Source organism: Benincasa hispida, chromosome 8, assembly GCF_009727055.1.
Source record: "Benincasa hispida cultivar B227 chromosome 8, ASM972705v1, whole genome shotgun sequence".
In the NCBI taxonomy this organism is placed as follows: Eukaryota; Viridiplantae; Streptophyta; class Magnoliopsida; order Cucurbitales; family Cucurbitaceae; genus Benincasa; species Benincasa hispida.
In genome coordinates, this window is record NC_052356.1 from 7,157,790 (window position 1) to 7,182,640 (window position 24,851).

Sequence of the window (24,851 nt, forward strand, 5' to 3'; positions counted from 1 at the left end):
AAGAAGAAATCACTTGAGAAGACGAGGAGCTACTTGTGTTAGGTATTGAAACGGCAATAGAAAGAGGTGCCAATGGTTCTGATGTAACAGTGGATGAAGTCTTGCTGTTCGAGAGGCTTGGACTGTCTAGAGTGGGGCCAAGTGTCGATTGGGTATGTCAATCGATTTTGGCTGCAATGGGTCTAATTTTATATTTGCCACGTCATTAAAACTTGGATCCTCATTGGGCTTCAAAAATGACTTATCTTTCCTCAGTGAGTGTGGTGTTTCGACTTCCAATGATAAATTCACACCAGTTGAGATTGCAAATACACCGGTTGATCTCACCACTTCCAGATTCTCCTTTTTCTTTAAGTCAGTATTTGGTAACTCCTCTAAAATTAATGCTTGTGGCTTAGCCCTAACTTCTTTTGGGAGTAAATTTGACTTGTTGACTAGCTTGAACTTCACCTGTGAGCTTCAACCGTGATTCGTCGGATTTTTCTTGTCTAAATTCACAGCTTTGATTGATTTCCAACCTTACTTGAATTTTCCCTAAAAAACCCCAAATTTCATCAATTCTCTTCCGAAGGTCATCCTGATAGATGTTCTTATTTGAATATTTCGATTTTCTTGAAAATATTTCGACTTCCGTATTGGTGTTGGGATGATTTACGGATTTTCTTTGATGTTGGTCATAATAATTTCTTTCACATTCTGAATCATCTGACTCTCAATTCTTATGTCGATTTCTTGAGAAACCGCTTTGATTGGATCGTTGGACTCTTTGTTAATTATGTCGTCTGGTTATTCCGTTCCAAACTACATTAGAAGCTTCATCAGAATCGCTAGAATCATTGTTAATCAAATTTCCAATATGGATAATGTGATAGGTGCTTTGAGAAAATCGAGCACAAGCGAAATTTTTGTTAGAATTTTTCTTTTGAATCACTCGAGTTGGAATTCCAACATTGCTTTTGAGAGTAAATTTGACTTTATTACCTATACCAACTGCTATATTTTTCTTCGGAGTCTTCCTTGATCGGTAATAATCCATTCTTACAAAATCTTGAAAAAAAAAAAAATTGGTATCTTCTTTCTTTTCTAGAATTTAAAAGGTTCTCCCTATATAGATGTGGATTGTTCAACAACGAGCACAACTCACAAAGCTTCCTCTTGTGATCAGCGTCGCCAAGAGTTTTCTGGTCTTCCACCGTCGGCAGTCAACATTAACCCAGACGACTGCTCTGATACCAAATTAATGTAGCCTAAAAGATAAAAGGAGATTCTCTCCAAGAATCCAAAGAAATCTTTATTATGAATCAAAAGTTACCAGTACAAGCAGACAATCTCTCTATTTATAAAGAATTAGAAACTAATCCTAATCCTAAACCTAAATAATTAAAGAAACTAATCCTAATCCTAATAAAACAAGGAAACTAATCCTAATTCTAAGCAATCATGGAAACTAATCCTAATCCTAATCAATTAAGGATTTTACCATAATATCATCATTTTGCTCTAATCCTACCACATCACATTTGGTTGGTCATTTACTTCTCCTAATACCATCTCTGATGTTTTGGTTTCATTGTTTGTGGGTCATCCTTTTGGTGGTACCAAGAAGACGATTTGGTTGGCCTTTGTTCGTGCGTTCTTTTGGTGCTTATGGGGTGAAAGGAACATAAGACTATTTAATGATACTTTTTTTTCTAGTACTCGCTTTTTGGGGCATGTAAAGCGAAACACCCTTTCACTCATTTCAGTTTATCCTTTTTAGTCAGTGATTGGCAATCTCTTTTGTAATTTCTTTTGCTTGGGTTTTCCCTCATTACATATCAATGAATCGTTTCTTTTACCCAAAAAAAAAAAAAAAAAAAGATAGAAAGCCAGCCAAAACAGAACAAGTAGAGAATCAAGAAGACATTCACCAAATTGTTCACCAAATCCATCCATAGAAAACAAATAGAGATCGAAAATCTCCACAAGAATGAGATTCTTCCAGTGAAGAAGAAGAATTTTTATATCCTCAAGCTCCTCAAATTCGGAAATAAAATTTGCAGGTGCCAAGGAGGACATATTCAGCATCATCGACAAAATTGAGAAACAACCATTATAAGATGAAAACCACTCTTCCTTGTTTCAATGGAAATTTGGATGTTGAAAATTTTCTTGATTGGATCAAGAAGGTCGAAAGCTTCTTCGTTATATGAAAACCCAGGAAGAGAAGAAAGTGAAGCTAGTGCCACTGAAACTAAAGAGAGAGCAACTGCTTGGTTTGCAAATCAATAGATGAACATTTGGGAAAAGGTCGATCAATACTTGGCCAAGAATACTCAAGCTTTAAAAGAAAATTTCTTATCGATTAATTACGAGCATATTCTTTTTAATCAATGCCATCACTACAACAGGGATCAAGAACGATAAGGTCTAGGATGAAGACATGGACAGCAGCAACAACTTCTATGGCAAAATGCCAGCGACAGCGTTGTAGGACGGTGACGGCGACGGTGGCTTAGATAGCTAATGATGTCTAATGACTAGGGTTAGTGTTTAGTTTTCTGCTTTGATACCATACTAGATATCATAGGTTCCATCTCAAAACTAATTGGCAATGAGGCCCATCTATCTTATAAAGAGAGTGAAGTCCCTTGGTTTTTTTATGTGGGATCCTCAACAGTACAAGACAAAAAAAGAGTTGAACATCTCGATGATATAAAGACAACAGCCACAAGATTTTGACTCAATATGAACATCTTCTACACAAGCTTACTTCATTAACACCACTGCGTGACATACAACACCAGATTGGTTTAGTTCCAGCCTTCCAGGTGCTGTTTTACCAAATTTACCCAGCTGTCAGATGAGCCCTATGAATACAAAATATTACAAGAAGAGAATTCTTACTTGACAAAGGACATATTTAACCAAGTTTAAATCATTGTGCCATTCCAACACTTATCAAAAAATGATGAGTTTTGGCGAATGTGCATTGATAGTAGAACAACAAACTGACAACTAAATATCGCTTTCCCATTCCTAAGCTTTTAGATTTATTTGACCAACTTGGAGGCATTCAAGATTTAATGAACAAGTTTCGTCAATCATTCTTGAATAAATTTATTGCAATTTACTTAGATTTGCATAGAATAATTGTTTTTATTACTCTTTTATTTTTTTAGTATCTTATTTCCTTGTATAATTTGTTACCATAGATGTTCTTTCCTTGTATTTTATATTTACCCATTAGGTCGGATTTTTGAATAATAAGAAATATTAATTCTCCAAAAACCTCATATAATATACTAATTTATAGCCAGGACCATGATGAGCATCTTGATCACCGTAACACTGTTTGTTCTACCCTCCACGCCCACAATCTATACATAAACGCCAAGAAATGTCCTTTCCTCATCTCTGAAATCTCTTTCCTGGGTTTTCTCATTAATGAATGTGGGGTTTTCTCTCATATTTTGGTCTTACATTGTCCAAATGAAATAACAATGAGATGACCGAGTAAATGGGAGGAAGAAAAATACCAGAGATAGCTGGAAAGCCTGGAGTAATGTAGTTGTTGCTGGTTCTGTTAAGATGTGATGATTATCCATTATATACTCGAAAAACTTTTCAACCTGACCTTCCACATGCTCCTACAAAGCAAAAAGATGTGTCAATGGTCGTTCCAGCAGAGCTAACATAGAATTAATAGATGTCAACAGATAAAATACCAAAAGGAACCCATATGCCACTAATGATAACTGATGTCAACATATATAATACAAAAGGAACTCACATTCTCTGCACGTAGAATGCTTTTAGATATGTCAGAAACAAATGAACATATCAAACTTTTTGAAGAGGTCAGTTTTGGTAGGGATATAAGTCGGTGATCAATAAGAAAGTAAGGAGGGACTTACAATACATTCCCAATGTCATTTTTGATAAGACAACATTCCCAATGTCATTTTTGATAAGACAACATTGCCAATGTTAGCAATAAATAACCAGAATAGCATAAAAATATCAACAATATTTTGGTAGTCAATGTTCAAGCCACAACTTCACACAATATCTTCAATCTCACTGACATTTTACACATTGGCAATATATATGGCACAAGGGAAGGGATCTTCTCCCATTCCCCAATATTATGGGCAGTTGTGATATATCACCAATACATTTTAGCCGCTGAGACAAGTTGTGTAGTTATCACAGCTTGAACCCATCCCTCTAAGCTTGACATTGCCCTTATTAACATAGTGGTTGCATATTGCTATTCACTTTCACACTTGAGATATGGGTCTAGGCTGTTAAAGTTATTATTTCAAAATTTTGGAAAAGAAAGATCATCAGCATTGGTATGATAGATTCTGGTGACTAGATTGACAGCTTCTCGATGGTAAAGAAACACTGCAAGTTATCTGTACGAATTGAGAAGGCTTTCCCTTGCATGAATTGACAAAGGATATTTTGAGTACAACTACTGAATGGGTGGGGGATTGAACCTCCGACCTCTTAGATCGGAGCACGTGCCAATACCACGAGTCAAGCTCACTTTGGCGAATTGACAAAGGATACTATGAGTCTCTTTTCATTAACTAACATAATTGTACAGTAAACTAATTAATTAACAGCAATATCAATAAAACTGACTATCTAACATGTAAAATACAATATTTACTGATGTTGCTATGTCGAAGGAAAAGAGAAACACTATCTTTAAGTGGCCAGCAACCACAAAAATGCATAAATAGGTTTAGACAGATAAAGAAGGCAATGAGATTCATACTGGAAGTTTCAAAATCTTGCATAATTGTGATATTCCAGGCATCAAAAGACAATGGAGACTTTTTCGTAGATCAGTCAGCTTTCTTATTTCATCAAATCCAACCGATTTATATTCAAGAATTTTCAGGATGTCATTCGCTATCAAAGATGAGGTGGATAGATGATTCTCAATGGATGAATCATCCTCACATGCAGCTAAACTAGTTGGATTTTGAGATGTACGTTTTGGATCTTTAGAAGTACCTGCAAACAGAAAGAACTAAGAAGTTTAAGAATGCTGCCAAGAGTAAAGAGAAGCAACACAGTAAAGCTACAACAACGTCTAGGAATAAGATTTCAAATACTTGTACCTTCCTTTTCCTTGTTTGTAAAATTTTCCTCTTGAGCAACTTTTACATTGCTATTTGATACCTTTTTACGTTTCCTCACAGATTCCTCAATCTCATTTTGAGATTTATGTAAGGAATCATCGGACTGTTGAACCCTTTTCCGGTTCCTTAGAGATCTATCCAAAGAATATTTCCATTTTGGGTGCTTTCCATATAGCAGCTTAGTCCAAAATATGAGGGGTTGCATTTCTTCCGTTGATGCCATTTTTAATTGACCAAGAAGTGGTGAGTGTGCAGAATAGACTCCTTCAATCTGTTGAACTTCTAATATGACATGGGAATCATACTTGTCTGTGCTTCTGGCATCTTGTGAAATAAGTAATATTAAATCATTTACCACCTCTTCCAAAAGTGTTGCATCTGACAAAGCATCTTCAGTTCTATCTTTGACATGAAACTTCTCTAAGTCGGCGAATAAATCAGATGCTCCCCACATAAGCAGCATATTAGCATAGCTCCAGCTGATGTTCTGTAAATTGCCATCCAAAGTTTTATTTTCCAAGGACAGCATAAGAACCTTCTCTTCAACAGTACAAGGTGTATATAAACGGAAAATTTTTATCTGCTCCAAATGAGAATCTAGCGTTATTCTCTGAAGGGCTCTTAAATCATTCATTGGGGTCCAGTCACTATCATAAATGACAATACTATCAACTGATGAAAGTTTAATACTAGGGAGGCATGCTCGAACTTCTAGCAGAAACAAAAATCTTCCACTCTCTATGTTATTAAATTTGTTTAGAGCAGCTTGCTTCTTGGAATAAATAAGACCCCCGTCAATGCGTTCATAAGAATCATGCCCAAACCTCTGGCGCAAAAAGTCATCCAAAATATCACCAATGGTGTCCCTTCCAGAGCCACTAATTGACTGCAATTGCCACAAAAAAATTCCCTCATAAAAATATAAAATGCACTTTACTGCTTCACAAATCCACAGATAAGAGCACAGTGGGAGGGAGAGGTGGAAATTTTGAAACAAAATATCAATTTAAGCACATGACTTTAGACGCTGAAATATATAATAATTTCTTACATACAAAAAAATTCTATGACGTGATGTATCAACTATAAAGCATGGACATCTGTAAAATGCCCGAGTGTCAATGTCGGACACCCACACTAATTTGCAACATGCAGGGGACATGTAAAGATATGAAAAATAAAAATTTAAAGTAAAAATAAATAAATGGAAAATTTAAAGTAAAAATAAATAAATAAATCCATCCAACTTCAGCAACAAGACTTCCTTGCTGTTTTGCACGCATCAACCACGGGCACTAACAAGCAACAACTGTGTTTTGCTGTTTTACAGCCTCTCAAATTTTTAGGCTCATTTCTTCTCAGTTTTCCATCTCTTCCCTCTCATGTTTTTAATCGATTCTATGGATGTTCTTTTGATGTTTAAGGTAAAACTTTACATCAATATTAATAATATATGTCAAAATATTCACTCACAAACAAATACATACATACATATATATAAAACTTAAATAACCGATTGAACCAAAAGCTAAAGCTAATATGTGAAAGTAAATCACACACACATATATATTTAATTATTTATATAATATTAACATGTTCTTAACGTGTGTCTGACCTTATGGAAATTGACGATAATATTTTTATTATGGGTGATGGACAAATTCAATCTCCAATCAATCAAGACCCTTTTCCATAGTCAATTTCATACAAAAGATTTGGAAATATTGAAATACTTCTAACTCACAAAAGAGAGAGAATTGTTGAAACATCCCAAAAGATATACGCAGTTAGTGGGAAAGCTCAATTATCTTTTTATGACTCGATCAAACATAGTTTACTCCATGAGTATTATGAGTCAGTGTATACCTTCTCTTACAGTTGACCATTGGCCTGTACTAAAACAGATTCTATATTATTTAAAGGTTCCCGAAATATGGTTTATTATACCAGGATTATGATCATACTAATATTGAATGCTTGAATGCTTCTTAGATACTGAGAAGGATCTAAGGAAGATAAAAGCTCTAGGATATTGTGTATTTGTTGGTGGTAATTAGGTGTCTTCTCTCTCTCTGTTCTTCGACAGTAGCTCCAGTTGCTTTTGCAACCTTTTTTCAATCATTAGTTTTGTTTTTGTCGTAATGGAAGCTGAAAGTTGCAAAGTTAACAGCTCTTTCTTTTGTATTTGGCTCAAATCTAAGACTTTCTTCGTGGAATATGTGGCCACAAACCAAGTTCTACCTCTTTCCATATACCATTTTGCAGTGGTTTAAGCAATCTATTTCTAAACTTCAGTATTCGTGTCATCATTTAACTAACAAAAATTGTTCATTTTGATTGTTTCAATAGCAGTAATTAAATCAGTTGCCTTCTAAGCTCATGTGCTTTTAGTAAGTGCAATGCCAAGATCACATGCTTTTTTAAAAATTAGTCTTAACAACACTTTTTCATCCCTCCAGAGAGTAATAAGCACCTATTTCAAAATCTATCAAACTCAAAAACAAAAATTACCAATTCGACCATAGGATGTACCTGGAAAAGAATTAGGACCCTCGAGCCCTTTTTTTTCATCTCCTTTAGCATTGCATCAAGAAGTTGTAACTTGCCACTTGCTTTTATTCCGATATCCAAATACTCCACTTCTGGATGCCCCTTCGTGATCACATGTCCAATTGAAGAGTCCACAATATAGGGATGATTACAACACTGTAAAGTACAAAACGTTAGAGCCATTTCTCCCTTTCTCATCAGAAATATCAATGGGAATAAACCAATTCTAGGCTAAACAACAAAAAGTATGTATTTTTTCATAGTCCACTCAGTCGATTTAAAAATACTTTTTGTCCCTAAACTTTCAATAGAAGTAACAATTTAGTCCCTTAATTTTCAAATTCATAACAATCTAGTCACTATCTTGGTAAGTATCATCAAATTTAAACTTCAACATTTTAGTATATATGGGTAGGGGATTAGAACCACAAACTTCTTGACCACTAACACATCCGTATATCAATTGAGTTATGCTCGCTTTGGCAAGCTAGTGACTAAATCACTACTCAACCCAAAAGCTTAAACTTACAATTTACCATAAATTTAGTTATATCAATACTTTAACAACTAGGTTGTTCTCCCTAAATTTAGAACTTTTGTAATTTCTATCAAACAACCGCTTTTGTTTTTTTATTACCTGAATCTACAAAAAGCAAAGAACACTATGATGGGCAATAAGCAAATCATCCAAGGTATCAACCAACCAGACTATCACCACTTCTAAACATATCCGACACAAACACTATGCCTAAAACAAAGCCTCTATGTTTCCTAGCCTTAGACCTAAACTTGTCTACCTCCAACTCCCGAAAATGATGGGAACAATGGGAAGGGTAAATTGAAGACAAGTAAGAGGAAGGCCTTCTAATTTGCACCTGAATCTTGCAACATGGTAGTCATTTTCTTGCTCTTTCATTTTGATACCAATAAAACCACTTGTTGGGTTGAGGAAGAGTCCAAACCAAGGGGGAACGAAGATATCAAAATCCACCAGCTAGTTAAAGCTCCTCTCAAGTTTGAACAGAGACAACACAATCCACTATCTCAACAGATTTTTGTAATTTCGCCAGTTGAAAGTCCTTTCTATAATATCTTTGGTACGGTGGGGATATCATGGCTCCCCTTCTATACATTTTTTTTTTATAATGCATTGTTTTTCTCTTATTAAAAAAAATAAAAAATAAACGAAATCTCTTTGGTGCTTTTGGTGCATCAGTTTCATATGCTATAACTATCACTTCAAATAAAATTGAAGAAAAAACACAGAAAACAAGATCAAAATACAGAACATGAAATAAAAATAATGTCACAAGCATGACGCTTCTAAACCCAGAAATTTGTGGTTGTACTATTTGTTTAAGTGCTGATATAATGTTAAATTTAGCATAACCCTTACGATTAAACATTTGGGTTGATTAGTGATTTAACATGGTATCAGTGCATCTTAAATCACTTCGACTATTTTGGTGACTTAACATGGTATCAAAGCAAGAGGTCCTCGACCGCCTATTAATTCATTTCTTTCCCAATTAATATAGAAGTTCACTTAATGGCCCATTGACAAATTTCCAAGCCATGGGTGAGGAGAGTGTTAAGTATTGATATAATATTAAGGTTAACCCATCAACTTAGGCTTTTAGGTTGATTGGTGATTTAACACCCTTCATCTTCTAGAGTGTCATGTGCAATTGTTTGGGTTCTTCATTCAAATTTAGTTTGAAATTTTTATTTTTCATTTTTGTATCTATGAGAGTCTAGGCCAACTTCCATGCAATTCAACTAGCTTTAGAGGATAACTACCAACTCTACTATATTTAGTTGCCAATTGAGAAATGGTGCCAGAGTTCAAGAATCAACCTTCCTAGTTGAAATGAGCATGTCATGGATGTTGTCGAGCAGATCACATTTGAATGATGAGCAAAGCAATCCAGAGTTAGAAAGTAGGGTGGCACAATAAAGCTCAAGTTGCACATTTGATATCCGTGCAGGAACCCAATATTCAACAAATTTAGAAGTGCTAGTATACGCAGTATGATAAGACAATCTCTCCTTAAGTCTGCTGATGTTATCAGCACCGTTGGTCTTCAGAGTATCTTCACTTTGAACTTGGTCATTCACGTCAAGTACGGAGAGAATATTATGGTAATCATCTTTGATATCCTGCCAAGTCAAAAAATATTAGCGTAAATGGAAAAATCTTAATAAAGAGAGGATAAAAAATAACATATTGATCTATACTAATACGTGCAACTCTATGCAGAGAAGAGGTCTATTACAAAGAAGAAAAGAAAAAGACCAAATATTGATAGTTAATATATATTCAAGAATTAAAACTTTTCATCGAAGCAACAATAGGAGGCTCACACTAAAAGATGCAAACTGCACAAACAGAGTGAATCAAAAGACAAAAAAAAAAAAAAATGTTATAAAAGATAAATTCACATATATCCTATAAAGAAAACCCATCAAAAGACTTCAAAAGAGATCACAACTATGAGGCCTTTAGACAAGTTGATCCAAATCGAACCATATTTATGATAAGATAGCCTTCTGTACATAAAGAATTGGCCTTTGGAGCCAAAAAAAAAAAAAAAAAAAAAAAAAGGACAATAAAGAAGTTGGAGAATGTTATCTTCACAATCGTTGGAGAAAAGCCACTGAATATTAAAAATAGAGAATAACATGAACCAACAGGCCAGAGAATAAAGGCACTGAATAAAGAAGGGATTGAGAACATCCACATCCAACCAGCAAAGGGAACAAACTGAAGGCATGAGGTAGTTCGATGGAAGCTTCCTTTGTAGAAAATCAGAAGTATTTAGTTTACAATTTAGCATAATCCACGAGAGAATGTTAATTCGTTTTTAGCTTTTGGACTCCTATAAAGCAGCAAAAATCTCCCTATTCAAAGAGGAAGAAGAAGCCCGGTGTCTAAATAAGGATTTTACTGAGAAAATATCAGAACCTAGAGACCAAATTTTTTTTGAAAAGGAAACAAGCCTCTTTATTAGGAAAATAAAATGAGACTAATGCTCAAGGTACAAGAGAATTATACAAAGAGCATGAAAACAGAATATAACAAAACAAAACGAAGGGATCAGGAAGCGCAACGGGGCATCTCAACAAGGTTGACACCCCCTTAGCGACCTCATCATGTCCATACAAGAGTACCAAGGCCAAAGATATAAGAGAAAAGCGATACAAAGAAAATCCGAAGCTAAAACCTAAACAAAACACCTAGAGAGCTGGGGAGATGAAAGCCTGCCAATTCAAACATATATCTTGTGTAGAGAAGTCTTCGAAAGAACTACTTAAGGAACACCAAGCTTAAGCATTTCTTCGCGCTGAGTCAAAACGAGCCCTCCAACATGTTTCTTTATCATGGAAAATTTTTTGATTTCTTTCAAACCATAAATCTGCAAGAATAGCCTTAACCATATTGATCCAAATTAACCTTGGTCTCTTCTTAAGAGAGGGACCCAATAAAAGATGAAGTACATTACTTCTAAAATTGTCTCCGAACATCCCAACGAAGTTAAAGTTGGAGCACCAACAGCTTTCTGAGTATAGGCAATTGAAAAAGAGATGATGCAAGTCCTCCCCTACCTTTTTGCATAAAGGACAAATAGAAGGCGACAGACAAGCCAAGTGAAGTTTTCTTTGCAAAACTCTCTAAAAAGATCCAATCCACCAGGTCAAAAGCTTTTTCCATATCAAGTTTAAGAATCCACACCTTTTCTTTTTTACTCGGTAATCTTCCACCACTTCATTAGCTATTAAAACTGAATCTAATATTTGTCTCCCTTCGATGAAAGCATTCTAGGAAGGGCCGATAATGGAATGCATGACTTTCTTCAATCTTTCGGCAAGGACTATTGCAACTACCTTATAGGTTAAGGTAGTGAGGTTGATTGGTCTGAGATCCTTTACGAATACTGCATCCTCTTTCTTTTGTATTAAGCAAATGAAATTTTCTCTGACACAGGCATTCAATCTTCCACTTTTACGAAAGTCTTCGAATAACTCTATAAAATTTTCTTTGACCAAGTGCCAAAATCTTGAAAGGAACTCCACTGTAAAACCATCAGGCCCAGGTGCTTTATTTTTCACCAGTGATTTTATAGCCACAAAAATTTTAGCTTCTGTAAAATGAGCAATTAGTGCAGTATTCTGCAACTGGGTGACACGGGGCCAATTTAAAACGATAGGCAAATATCTGTTTCCAAGAGTTCTTGTGCATAAGGTATCGTAGAAGCTCAGAATAAGGTATTCCACTTCAGGGAATGACTTGGTGGGCACCCCCTGATCATTTAGTAACTCATTGATTAGATTTTTTCCTTTTCCTTGCTGCCAAGAATCGATGGAAAAAGCTAGAGTTTTGATCTCCCAACTTCATCCAATTCAGCTTGCATTTCTGAATGAAATCCATTTCTGCCAGGCTGTAAATGGTCATTAAATCAGCTTTTAATGAAGAAATGTAACCGGCCACTTTTGAATCCCAACCCAAAGTTTCAATCAAAGCCTCTTTCTCAACTACTTCTTTTAACAAAGCCTCTTCCTTTCGAATTAGAGATTTCTGGAAATCAGCAAACCAACTCTTTAATGCAGCTTTAACCAATCTCAAATTTGCATTAATGACGAAGCCTGGCCACCCATTTATTTTGTTGTTTTTCCAAGAATTCTCGATGGATCTGATGCATTCCTTGTTTGAAAGCCAACTATTGCAGAATCTAAAAGGAGAAGGGCCTTAAGTGATTGTGTACCTGCATTCAACAGCAACGGATAATGATCTGAAAATAGGCGTACCTGGCGAGTTGCTCTTGTATTAATAAAGAGCTCATCCCACTCTTTATTGATGAAGAATCTGTCTAACAAAGATTTAGAAGAAGAACTTCCTCCCCTGGACCAAGTAAATCTTCCATTTGATAAAGGGAATTTCCAGTAGCTTGGCTGATTCAATGAACTTGTTAAAGTGCCTCATCCCTTTAGTATTTCTTCCAATGGGGGACCTTTCATGAGCCCATCTTGTTATATTAAAATCCCCTCCTAAGCACCAAGCCTCTGAACAGTAAGTGAAAGGGCGAGTAATTCTTTTTATGAATTAATAAAAAGTTTGTTTCCCTTTCAAAAAAAAAAAAAGAGAAAGGGCGAGTAATTCAGGCCATACAAACCTCCTTTCCTTGTAATCATTTGGTCCATATACGTTTGTGATCCAACAAATTTTTTTGCACACAGTAGAACATTTGACTGACAAGAAGTATCCCCCTTTGAGTGATTCAGTTACCTCTATTTTCCTTTTGTCCCACATAATTAATAAACCACCAGATTTACCAAAGGATTCCACTGATTCCCAACCAATTTCCTTTGAACTCCAAAGAGATTTAATGAAGGCAGCATCGAACTCCTCTTTTTTAGATTCTTGGATTAAGACCAAATCCGGATTCTGATTCTTGAGGAGCCTTTTGAGAGCTATTCTTTTGTTTGGATCTTTGAGTCCCCTTGTATTCCAGGAAATTAGCTTCATTGCACTTTAGACAATAGAGGACTGCAGACAACGAGAAGGGGGAAGCTTCAAGCCAACACAATTCCACAATCCTTAACAATGGATGTTAAATGATCTGGAATCTCAGATGAGTGTAATGGGGAAAAGCATGAAAGGTGTTGCTCCAAGTTATTCACCTTAGCTTCATTAGAAAACGGAGTCTGTATAGATCCAAACCATTGAAGTCTTCTTGGGCACTGTCCGCTTGGGCTGAAACAAGCTCCAAATCTTCCAAATCTTCACTGCTCACACTGAAAGGAGAGTCTAAATCTGAATCACATTTTCTTGGTATAAGAGAGGAGGAACAAGGTGAACTTTTCACGAAATTATTATTTGAGTTAGGGATGGTGAAGTTTGAGTGCTTGAACTGCTTGGAGGAAGGAGAGGGGTTACCCGAATTTGAGGAAGAAAAAGGGATTTGAAATTTTGTGCAACAAGCCTCCAGCAAGTCCGGGCTGGTTTCTGCTGCTCTTGGTTTGATAAAGCTCAAATTCTCATCAAACTGGCCATCTGAGGAGTCGAAAACTTCTAAGAGACTAAGATCTCTTCTTTCCACTGATTCTCTATCTTTTGTAGCTGTCCATCTGTTGATGAAGGAAGTTCGTTTTTTGGCAAAATGTTAAGGAAAAGGTTTCCGAAGTCTAGAGTGGTTCTGTCGAGAAGCAGAGGAGACAGGGGACTTACTTGGAAGACCGCTTGAGTTTAGATTCTCATTGGCTATATTAAAGCAGATGTCTGAAGACTGCTTTTTTTATGCTAACCCGCAAAAGCCTCTGCGACTCTTCAAGTATCCCTGACTCATTGGGACTCTTTGTGTGTCGGTTGGACTGCCAAGTTAGGATGCTCCCTGAGATCAATTAAGGACTTCCCTCCTTGATTTAAATGTGACTCTTCACAATCCTCTTTGTCGTTAAAACTAAAAGAGCCTTTATTAGCACCCAAATCAACAGGAGTTGTCTCTTTCCTCACCATCTATTAATAAAGGAGGATTGCTAAACGAGGGGTGCTTCGCTTTCTGCACTGACAACCGGTTAATCTTCTTTAGAGAGGCTTTTGGGTTCCGCAAGTAGTCTGGAATTGACTGGGAGGATGTAAGAAAGGACCATTCTGATTCCACAACAATTGTTTCAACACCTTCATCCTTCAAAACTTGATTCAAATGGATTAAGTCTATTGGATTTGAAATATTCTTAATAGATAAGCTTCCATAAGTAATTGTAGGCATATCTATACACTCAATATCTCCAAAATTCAAATAAATGTTACCAAAAGTTTCGTTCTTAACTTCAAATGGTCACCGGCCAGAAACCACAAAGATTTCTTTTAACTTTGATTTTAGCTTCCAAGGAATTTGTGAGATTGAGAGTTTCTGTGGCTATGGATTCCAGGCCACCAAAATATGCTCCAATTGCTTCAAAAGTGTTCCTACACCAAAAATCTAAAGGAGGATTTTAATTGATAACCAACCCCCAAAATCTTCCATAACTAAAGGCCTACCATGCCTTTTCGAGTTCCATTTTTCGAATAATAAATGAAAAGAACCAATTAACTGCCACTTATCTTGAACTTCAATCAGATCTTCCAACACTCGTTGTCCAACCTTGATTAATGCTTTATCTGCAAACAGGGGGCAAATTAAAACGCTAGAATTGAAGGCCACTCTGAATTCTTTTGCTATTTCCTTCCAATCATTGAATGCAAATAGCCTCGAAACGATCCATAAGTTGTTGAAATCTTCTTTGACAACTTCAGAGTCCTTCTGTACCCAGAAAAGGTTCTTGCTCTGTTTTGCCTTGGCTGAAACAGAGGGATGTGGCTGATTTTTAAAGAACTCGTTTGAAGACTCTAGACGTGGAAGAATAGAAATCTTTTTCCCTATCATCACATCTGAGAAGCTTCTTACATGAATCCTTTGAGTATTGGTCGTAGGCCTAGCTGTGCTGTGGTGAACCAATTTTGATGAAGGCTTCTTTGGCAATAGACTTTTCGATCAAACAGAGGGAACTAAAGGACTATTGATACAAGAACTAACCATTTCATTAAAGTCTTGCCAACCAGAATTGCCATCCTCATAAGGTATATGGATATTCTTCCTTCCTTCTGATGTAGCCCAAATCGCACATTCTACAAACCAAAGATCTTTCCTACGAAATTTAGCTAGGCGAATAAAACTCTGATCTACTCTTTCCTTTAGTAAGAAGAATTCAAAGGTTGGACCACTCAAAAGTCTACAAAAACTGGCGTGAAGCCAATGAGCTGAAGTCGTTGATAAGAAAGTCTTCTGACCTCTTTTCATGTCTTCCTCCCAAAAGTCGTTCTCCACTTGCCACATACAGAAGAAATGATCGAGGATACAGCAGCTTTTTAGCTCCATTGCGGGAGAGAGCAGAGATAGCAAGCTGCAACAGAAGGAGGGAGGAAAGACGAAAAGTAGGAGGACAGAGGGGACGGGTGTGGAGTAGAAAGATGAAGAGGAGAAGGACGATCGGGGAGAAGAGAGAGGGCCATATACACATAACCTAGAGACAAAATTCTTGTATCTTAATCTGAACTTACCTTTACACTATAGAAAGCAAACCCAAAAGAGACTGAAAATCAATAATTTCCTCATCCGTTACAATCTTCAGAAATTAATAATAAACCATGAGGAGAGAGACATCCCAAAGATCTTATACCGAACCATTAGAAGATAATGAAATTGCAAATAACCAAGGTAAACATAACTTCAAAGGGGAATTACTAAGCTATAGGTCATGCCAAAGAAAACCCTATTTCCATTTCCCAATTTGAAACGAGCAAAGGAATCCACCCTCTTCAAAAAGAATGAGGCTCATTGATAAATCTCCAATCCCATTTATAAGGGCCAGATTTCAGTGCTTCAAAAGCACCAATTCCTAAACCTTCGTCACTTTGAGCATTAGAAACTAAACTCCACCGAACAAATGATTTATTTTACCTCTCCTTGCCTCCCAAAATGAAATGATCGAGCGATCCAAATCCAGAATCCAAACTGACTTTCAAAGACATAAGAAATAATTACATGTTATATAAAGAAATACATGAAAAGACCAAATAAAAAGGGTTAAACGGCCTCCCTGAGATAAGTTAAAATGCTTCCATCTATCAAGATTTTTCTAAACTTTATATAATGTAGGCTGCCAAAAAAGTATGTTTCTGGGATGTCCGCTACGGAGAAGCCTAAGGTAATGAATCAGAAAAAATTCAATCTTTGAATTGAAGTAGCCTAAAGGATAAAAGGAAAGAAATCTTCGAGAATAAAATCAAAGACTTTATTATCAATTAAACATTATGAATAGAAGAAGACAATTACTCTATTATAGAGAATTGGAAAGAAAACTGATCCTAATCCTAATTAATGAAAGAAACTCCTCCTAATCCTTATAAACCAAGAAAACTAATTCTAATCCTAATCAATCAAGGAAACTAATTCTAATCCTAATAAATCAAGGATTTGACCAAGATACCTTAAGTCACTCTAATCCTACTACACCATTCTATCCCTCCCAAAAAAACTCGTCCTCGAGTTCTAAAATAAAACCGAAGACTACAATAAAATAAAAATAAGCATCCTTGACATCAAAATACAATGAAAAACATAAAAGAAATCCATCCTCCAAGCCGATTGAACACATATAATAGTATGACCTGAAGAAAAAAATATACAATCGAACAATGTTTAAAATGAGTTGAGTTAATTCGGTAAAAAGTTAGGGCTTGGTTGGTTTCTATTTGGGCCCGGTTGGATTAACGGGGGAAAAATGAAGATAGCCAAAGTTGGGTCAGGTTGTGCGGATCGTGGGGCCAAAATGAAGGGAATTGGTTAAAGATCAGTTTGTGTGGGGTTTGGGCAAAAAGACTCATCGCACTGTTGAAATCGAGGGTTCTTATTTCTTCCTTCTCCACTTCGTCTTTGCAAGCAGCAACATATGATTCTTCTTTCTTTTCTTCCTCCTCTGTAACGTTGGTGAATTCACGTGGGAACCTTAAAATCTTTGGTCCGAGTCGTAGAAGTAATGGGTTGAAAATAGTCGCACAGCTTTTCCCTACGAACATGTTTTCATCCTCCTCATTACACGCAATAACACAAAAGGTTTTGTCGCCTCCTTGACTCCTGTAACTTTGTTTAATAATAGGTTTGATTCACCTTTGTCTTCGGTGGTGTCACATTCATCATTGTTTTTGCTTGAATCCATTTCATTTGTCTCTTCTTCTTCTTCTCCTCTTTCATTGCATGTCTTTTCTTCTTCTTCGTGTGATTGGTCTTCCCCTTCAATTTGGCTTGCTTGAATTTCACCCATGAGCTTCAACCATGATCCGTTTGAGTTTTCTTGTGCAAATTCACAACTTCAAGTGATTTCAAGCCTTCTTGAATTTTCCCCAAAAGACCCTAAATTTAATCCATTCCTTTCCAAAAGACCTCCTCTAATAGATATTCTTATTTGAATATTTTTGTTTTCTTGAAAATGTTTCAACCTTTATATTGGTGTTGAGATGATTCGTGAGTGTTCTTTGACGTTGAACATAATAATTTCTTTCACATTTTGAATCATTTTTTTAATCATCCAACTCCCAAATCTTTCGTGATTTCTTGAAAAATTGGTTTAATTGGATCGTCAGGCTCTATGTTGATAATGTTGATTTGTTATCCATCCCAAATTGCATTAAAATCTTCATCAAAGTAGCTAGAATTACTAAAATCAAATTTCCAATATAAGTAATGATAGAAGGCAATATTATTACATTGAAATTCTTCTTTTGAATTACTTGAGTCAGAACTCCAACACTGTTTTTAGGAGGTTCACTTATAAAATCTAACCCTTACTGAGAATACAACAAAATGAGCCCTAACGACCGTCATCCTCCTTGAGAGCCTAGTGGAATGATAGTGGGCTTATATTTAATCAGGTGAGAGTACCCAAATGACATCAATTTTCTTTTTAGAATTGAACAGCTTTTTAGGATAGAGGCTCACCCCAAATAGATTGATAAAGAAATTTGTGACTCAAATGACCTTTTGAGGATAGAGAATGTGCAAGTGACTTGGAGGAAAAAATCCCATTTTTCTTTAAATTCTAGCAACCAAAAAGCCCATTTATCTAGCGACTATAAATATCATGATTATACGTTTCTGTATTTTTATACATTTTATAATTTTTTTCTAACTCAAATGAATCTCTCATCCTGTTCTTTATCCAAGCCGTTCATGGGTTTTTCTCAACAGAAAATTTGTCTTCATTCTTAGTGTTTTTATTTTCACCAATCACTATCGTTTGTCGCTTGTTTTTATTTTCACCTATTATTATGTTGAACATTAGTATTTTTCATGTCATCAACAAAAAATGTTATTGTTCAAATAAATAAATATATAATGAGTCAACAGTAAAGATCAAATATGAACCACTAATATTTATACACAAATATTTATAAATGGTAAAAATTCCAACATAAATAAAATTGTGAGGAGTTAATATCATAAACCACTCACGAGAACAAACCTTTAGCTGATCAGAAAGAACAAGAAGCCACATATTTCCCTTCAGCATCTTCATTTTTTCAAAATGTGAAGAAATTGTTGGGCGTTGACACTCATCAACAATTATTACTTCCCAATTTATACAGTTCAATACATCTAAATCCTGCAGAGAAGGATGAAATGTGAATGAAGTTCCAAGACTTGTTGTAGTATAGTTCAAAAGCAAAAGAGATCAGAAAAGGATTACTATAGACGAGATATTGGATAAAGTAATTAAAGTAATTGTCATTGTTTAAAGGACTCTAGTGTACTATCCCCATATTATATTATCAAATGAGAAACAGAGTCATTTCATATGGATCCCATAATTTCTTGACAATAAATTATCAACTAGAAGGGCAAAGTATTACCTCTATCAATACTTCCGGGGAGCAAATCAGAGCTTGAAACATCGGGCAATTTCCCTGGTAGAACTCTAGATCTATTATATTTTTCCGCACATTTTTGTTTCCCTTGTAAACTACAGCACTGAAAGATGGAGCAAAATGCAATAACTCATAATCCCATAAACCAAGTGCTGTAGAAGTTGAGATGATGAGAAAGGGTCGGAGGACATCAGGCTGCAAAGTTAAAATGAATGCAATAATCTTTGCCATGCGATCCTGCAGTTAAAATCTCCTTTCATTATATTACACATTTGACAACCTCAGCAACAAAGCCAGGAGCTAATACTATGATTCTAAGAGAAACATCGCAAATACAAAGGAGAAATGAACAAAGCAGAAGAATACAATCGAATGCAAATAAGGGAATAGGAGCAACAGTGATCAACTACCATAGCAAATCCTCTTAAATCGAGCTCTTTCATTTTGTACTATTATTTTTTTTTTTTATAAGAAACGATTTCATCGATGAATGAAATAATCTATCAGATGTACAAAAGAGCCTAATCAAAGGGTGTACAAGATCAGATTCCAATTAGCAAAAAGGTAACTTAGACTTTTAAGGGGCAGTAAATATTTACACCAAAAAATGCATTAAAAATAGATGAATCAAGAATATATATTTTTTTTTATGATTTTGAGTTGTTGAAGATCCTATCATTTCTTTCCCCACAAATCCTTGATAAAACCGCACAAATGATGCTGGACTAACTCACTGCCTTGTAGTCTTTGAAGGGATGATCCACAAGAATCAATCTAATCCAGTCTACAGATGCAAGTGGGGTAACAAAATTCCAAATGAAGACACTGGAGATATCAGCCCATATGGCCTGTACAAAAGGGCAATGGAAAAAAATGGTGATTCAAGGTTTCACATAACAAAGGCAACATCATGATGGAGAGTGCTTGATCCAATGGCATCTAACTTGAAGTCGATCCATGGTATTTAGGCAAGAATGACATATTTTCCACAATAGGAAATTTATCCCATTTGGGCAACGTAACTTCCATAGATCACCAAAAAGGGCATTGTCTATGGATGCATCGGAGAGAGTTAGTTAACAAAAAGGTGATCTGGTGGGAAAATAGCATTATCTGTGGATGCATCAGACCCCAGCTTAATTCCAATAGGAAAATGAAATCAAAGCGATTGTTTTCGGATTTCTATTTCTGGTCAATGGAAGAGGAGAACAGTCCCATCTACAAATTATAGATAACTGATAGGTAGAGAGGAACTGCCAGTAATGATAAACAGGAAGAGTGATACTTGATGAATCTACTCATACCGCCATAAAACCTCTGTGAGATAAGAGTGTGCCAAGATAGTCGCAATAGAGACAAATGGTGATAACATATCACCTTGCCTAAGCCTTTCTCAATGGCATGATCTTGTGTTGAGGCCTCCTATTAATGATGACGGAATAGTTTGCACCAGAGATGCATCCATAGATCCATTACCTCCAAAGTGTACCCAAGCCTTTGGCTTTGAGGATGGCATCAAGGATATCCCAATACACTTTGTCAATCGCTTTCTCCAAACCAAGCTTGAAACTCAGTCCTCTTATCTTATTTGTGTTCCAGACTTCAATGATCCCATTAGCACTTAGATAAGCATCAAAGATTTGCCCACCCGAAACAAAGGCTTGGTTCAAGTAAGAATGTCTGACACCATATAATTACAATATTGTCATTTTATGGATACGTTTTTCTCAGGTAGATAATCGGGATATTCAGTATTCTCTACAGGCCCTCAACAAGCTGAAATATGGTATAGAGCTATCATGAAACTTAAAACTCATTCAACTCAAAATAAAATACTCCCTGGTTTCCTCTTCAAACCGCAGTTCTTATGCAAAGCTAAGAATTAGAATAGAATTCGTTATTCCGATTCATATTTATGATGAAAATTGAAAATTATTCAAGGATACCACCTCCAACAATAATATCAAATAGTAATCTGCGGTATAAAAATCACTACTCCCTATAATGCAGTATCTTCTGTGTAAGTTCACCTGGTCATCGATCACAACAGCGTTTTTCCCCTCATGCCAAAATTGACGAAGCTTGTTGACATAACTTAAATAATTATCATTAAAGCCACAGGTATCTTTATCTGTAAACTGGGACAGATTAACCACAGCAGTTCTTTTCTTCTCCAGCATCTGCAACTGGTAGAAAGACATCATTAAGATGCATATATATCAAGGAACAGGAAACTACAAAAATAAATTTTCCAATGGCATAAAAGCAAGAGCAGCAAGCCAATAGATAGAAGAAATTCACAGTGATCCCAGAAAAAAAAAAAAAAAAAAAAAAAAAAAAAAAAAAAAATGGTAGAGCAAGTAAACCATAAGAAAAGGTGTTTTTTTCTCATAGGAGAAAAAGAAATATACTAATACTGAAAATAAGGAAGCAAGACTGAGAAAGCACATATGAAAGGAAGAAGGGCAAGAGAGGAATTCTGCTCGGAATGGAGATTAAGGTGGTGGGGACAATTGGGTGGTTATGCATTTCAGCGAAGGAAACTCTGTATGGACCGCAAAGGGAGGTTTAAAAGGACTTTTTCAATGGAAGAGCAGGGTGTGAAGAATTTTGGCTATATGGCTGAAGCTAGGGGAGAGAATTTCAGACCTTCTTAAATGTGTCTAGGTATTTGGTGGTTTTGTTTTTTTAAATGAAAACAAAACTTTTCATTGATAAAATGAAAAGAGGCTAATGCTCAAAATACAATGTCACATAAAAAGCTAGGTATTTAGTGGTTTTGTGATGGTGTTCCTTGTTCTTGTGCATTTTCTATTGCTTTAAAGACTTTTGTTGTTACTTGAACTATTGTGTTCTTATTTCTAAAATTATCAATATATCAGGAAAGGCTAAATTCCACTGTATTTTGGACATTGTGGCTTTTCCTGTTAAAAGGAGATTTAGAAACTTAACAAATACATCTGATCTTTAAAAATAAAATGATTCTAAAATTCTCGTGTACAGGAGAACTGAAAGAAGCTAACAAGTCCGTGAATGTCCAATGGGGTCCAAATCTAAAATCAAATAAAATGGAAAATTAACTTTGTCTTTCATGGCCCAAAATGTCCAATTTTTCAACAACCAAAAAGGGACTAACAAAAATATAGGTTGAATAAAATGAAAATAACCAAGACAATTGCAATGGGATGAGGGAAATACAAACAGTGCTGAGAGCACCCTAGAAAACACAAACATCCTAAGTTCATAAAATGGACTAGGAACCTATCTTCCATCCCACTTAAATGGAACACAGATATGTATCATGATATAAAACCCAGAATTTCTACTTGTTACTCTTTTAACTTTCCACTTCTTATTTTTTATTTTTTGAAAAAGGCACGAAACTGAAATGAAAAGAGACTAATTCTTTCCACTTTTTATAAGAACTATTTCATTGGCTAGAAGGTTTTCAAGGACAAGTATGGTGAAGAGCCAAGACTTAACCCAGGTCAAGGATAGCATAAAACACTCTCCAGTAAACCAAGATCATTTGAAGAGGAAAGTGACAAAACCCAAAGAGCAGCTAGAGGCTTAATATCAAGTTATTCTCTATCTTCGATATTCGTTGGGCATTTTTTACGTGTAAAATGCGGGATAATGTTTTACAACTTCTATGTGGCCCATACATGAACTCGAAGGCATATATTTTTGGACTAGTGCAGTCAAAGCTATTCTTTCTGAGCTGTGGATGGAAAGAAACCAACATACTTTTCAGGGGGAAGCTCATTTGAGCGTTGAATGTTTTGAATCAGTTCAGTTGAAGTCTTCCTCATGGTGTTCTCTTTCCAAAAGTTTCAAAGGGTTTTCTATTCAAGATATTCAGCGTAGTTGGGAGAGTTTTGTAGTTCCTTTTTAAATAGCTCTCTCCTAAGTGTATTGCTTACTTTATGTTCATTGCTGATTTTGTTTTTATTTGATACTTTTTGTTTCCCTGGTATCTTGGAGCATTAGTTTGTTTCCATTCTCCTATGGTATCCTTCTCAAATAAGAAGCAAATGATTAATGACTGAAACATAAAAATAAAAAAAAATAAAAAACATTTAAGGAACTAAATTTGACTTGTTCATGTAGGGTGGTTCTGAGGTAGCCAAATACACATACAAAAAGTTGTTTTTTTTAGCTGACAACAAAGAAGATAGCTGATCATAGAAGTACAAACTATTCTGAATCTACCTCATGGTCCTCGTCCCCTTCTGAGGCATGGGAAGCTAACATGGCCTTTTCATAGCGGCTTTCATAATCTTTCATAAGACGTTGACCATCATGTGAACTTAGAAATGAAGCATTTTCCAACTCCCATGTTGCAAATTTGTAATCAAGGCCTCGCCATTTAACAAGCCACTCATATTGGCAATTCAATTCAGCCCCAGAAAATTCTCCATCATGCTCCTCACATAGCTTAGCAGATAATAACAATCTCTTCTGTAACAAACGCTGTGGAACAGCCCACGCTTGCTTCCACCTTGAATACTGAAAGAAGAGTGTCATCACAGTGGAGAAAGATCCATCTTAATTAATAAAATATAAAATAACAACACTAATATTAAAATACAAACTATTTACCACGGCCCGTTCCCATCCCATTCTTTCTTTTTTTAAAAAAAAAAAAAGAATTTTTCATTAATTTAATAAAAAGAGACTAATGCTCGGATTACAATGAGACTAAAATAAGAATAGAAATCCTGAGAATACAAAATAAGCATTGAAAGTGTGCAGAAATAAAGCTATTCAAGGAAAGTAAAAGCACCACAATTCAAACATATATTTTGCACCAAAATATCCCAAACCTATTACATCATATTCTATCCCCTGAAAATGAAGGAAAACCCATGTGGTAAGTGTGAAGAAAATTCAATTGGGGTTGGGTTTAATTATTTCAGTAGGTTTAGGTATGGGCCAGGTTGCAGACTTCATCAAAAAAGGATGGATTTCAAAGATTTCAAATTGGCGTCAGGGCTGGGTTTGATTTTGGGTCAAATTTTGTGGGGGGTTGGCTGAAAAACCCAATAACATTATTATATTATAAAAAAAATTGACAAACAAAATTTTTAATTAATATATTGATAAAAGAATTAATTTCCATGCCGGCCACCTACCTAGGAATTAATTTCCTACGAGTTTCCTTGACACCCAAATGTTGTAGGGTCAGGCGGGTTGTCCTGTGAGATTAGCCTCGGTGCATGTAAGCCTGTCTCTTATACACATCTAGATGTGTATAAGAGACAGTACAAATACATGCCCTTAAAGAGGGGAGAACAACAAAATAAACAAAAAATAGACAAATGATACTAAGATTTTTGGATGAATGACCAGAACACTTCTAAGAAATTAATGAAGAAAATTCAACTCTTGAATGAGTATATGCAGTATGCCAATATCCATTGAGATATGCTAAATTTTGCAACATTAAATTCCACAAGCTAAATATCAAGCAATGAAAAAAATGAACTTCTAATTGAACAAGATAACAACTTTTAGAAAGAACAATTCAAAACCTGATTTTTCCTGTTGAATCTTGAAACAAGGCTCGAGGCTTCCAAAAGCAATTCGTTCTCTGGTAACCACCGATTATGAGCATGAGCAAGATCTTTAAATTTCACAAAATATTGCTTCTGCCTTTGCAACCCTTGAAGATAATAACAGATAACAAAGGATCTAAAACA

The 24,851-nt window shown here is 35.6% G+C and overlaps 1 protein-coding gene across 1 annotated transcript in view; it reads right to left on the minus strand.

Moving 5' to 3' along the window:
• The window catches only part of LOC120083092 (helicase protein MOM1), a 56,409-nt gene that overhangs the window by 10,493 nt on the left and 21,065 nt on the right, over positions 1-24,851 (minus strand). The window contains exons 7-16 of the mRNA XM_039038645.1: positions 24,684-24,814; positions 23,362-23,658; positions 21,180-21,335; positions 19,135-19,386; positions 18,747-18,887; positions 9,546-9,848; positions 7,671-7,844; positions 5,118-6,024; positions 4,769-5,010; positions 3,519-3,629 (exon numbers count right to left, since the gene is read on the minus strand). Of these exons, the coding sequence (XP_038894573.1) occupies positions 3,519-3,629; positions 4,769-5,010; positions 5,118-6,024; positions 7,671-7,844; positions 9,546-9,848; positions 18,747-18,887; positions 19,135-19,386; positions 21,180-21,335; positions 23,362-23,658; positions 24,684-24,814 (2,714 nt within the window). The remainder of the gene's footprint in view (positions 1-3,518; positions 3,630-4,768; positions 5,011-5,117; positions 6,025-7,670; positions 7,845-9,545; positions 9,849-18,746; positions 18,888-19,134; positions 19,387-21,179; positions 21,336-23,361; positions 23,659-24,683; positions 24,815-24,851) is intronic.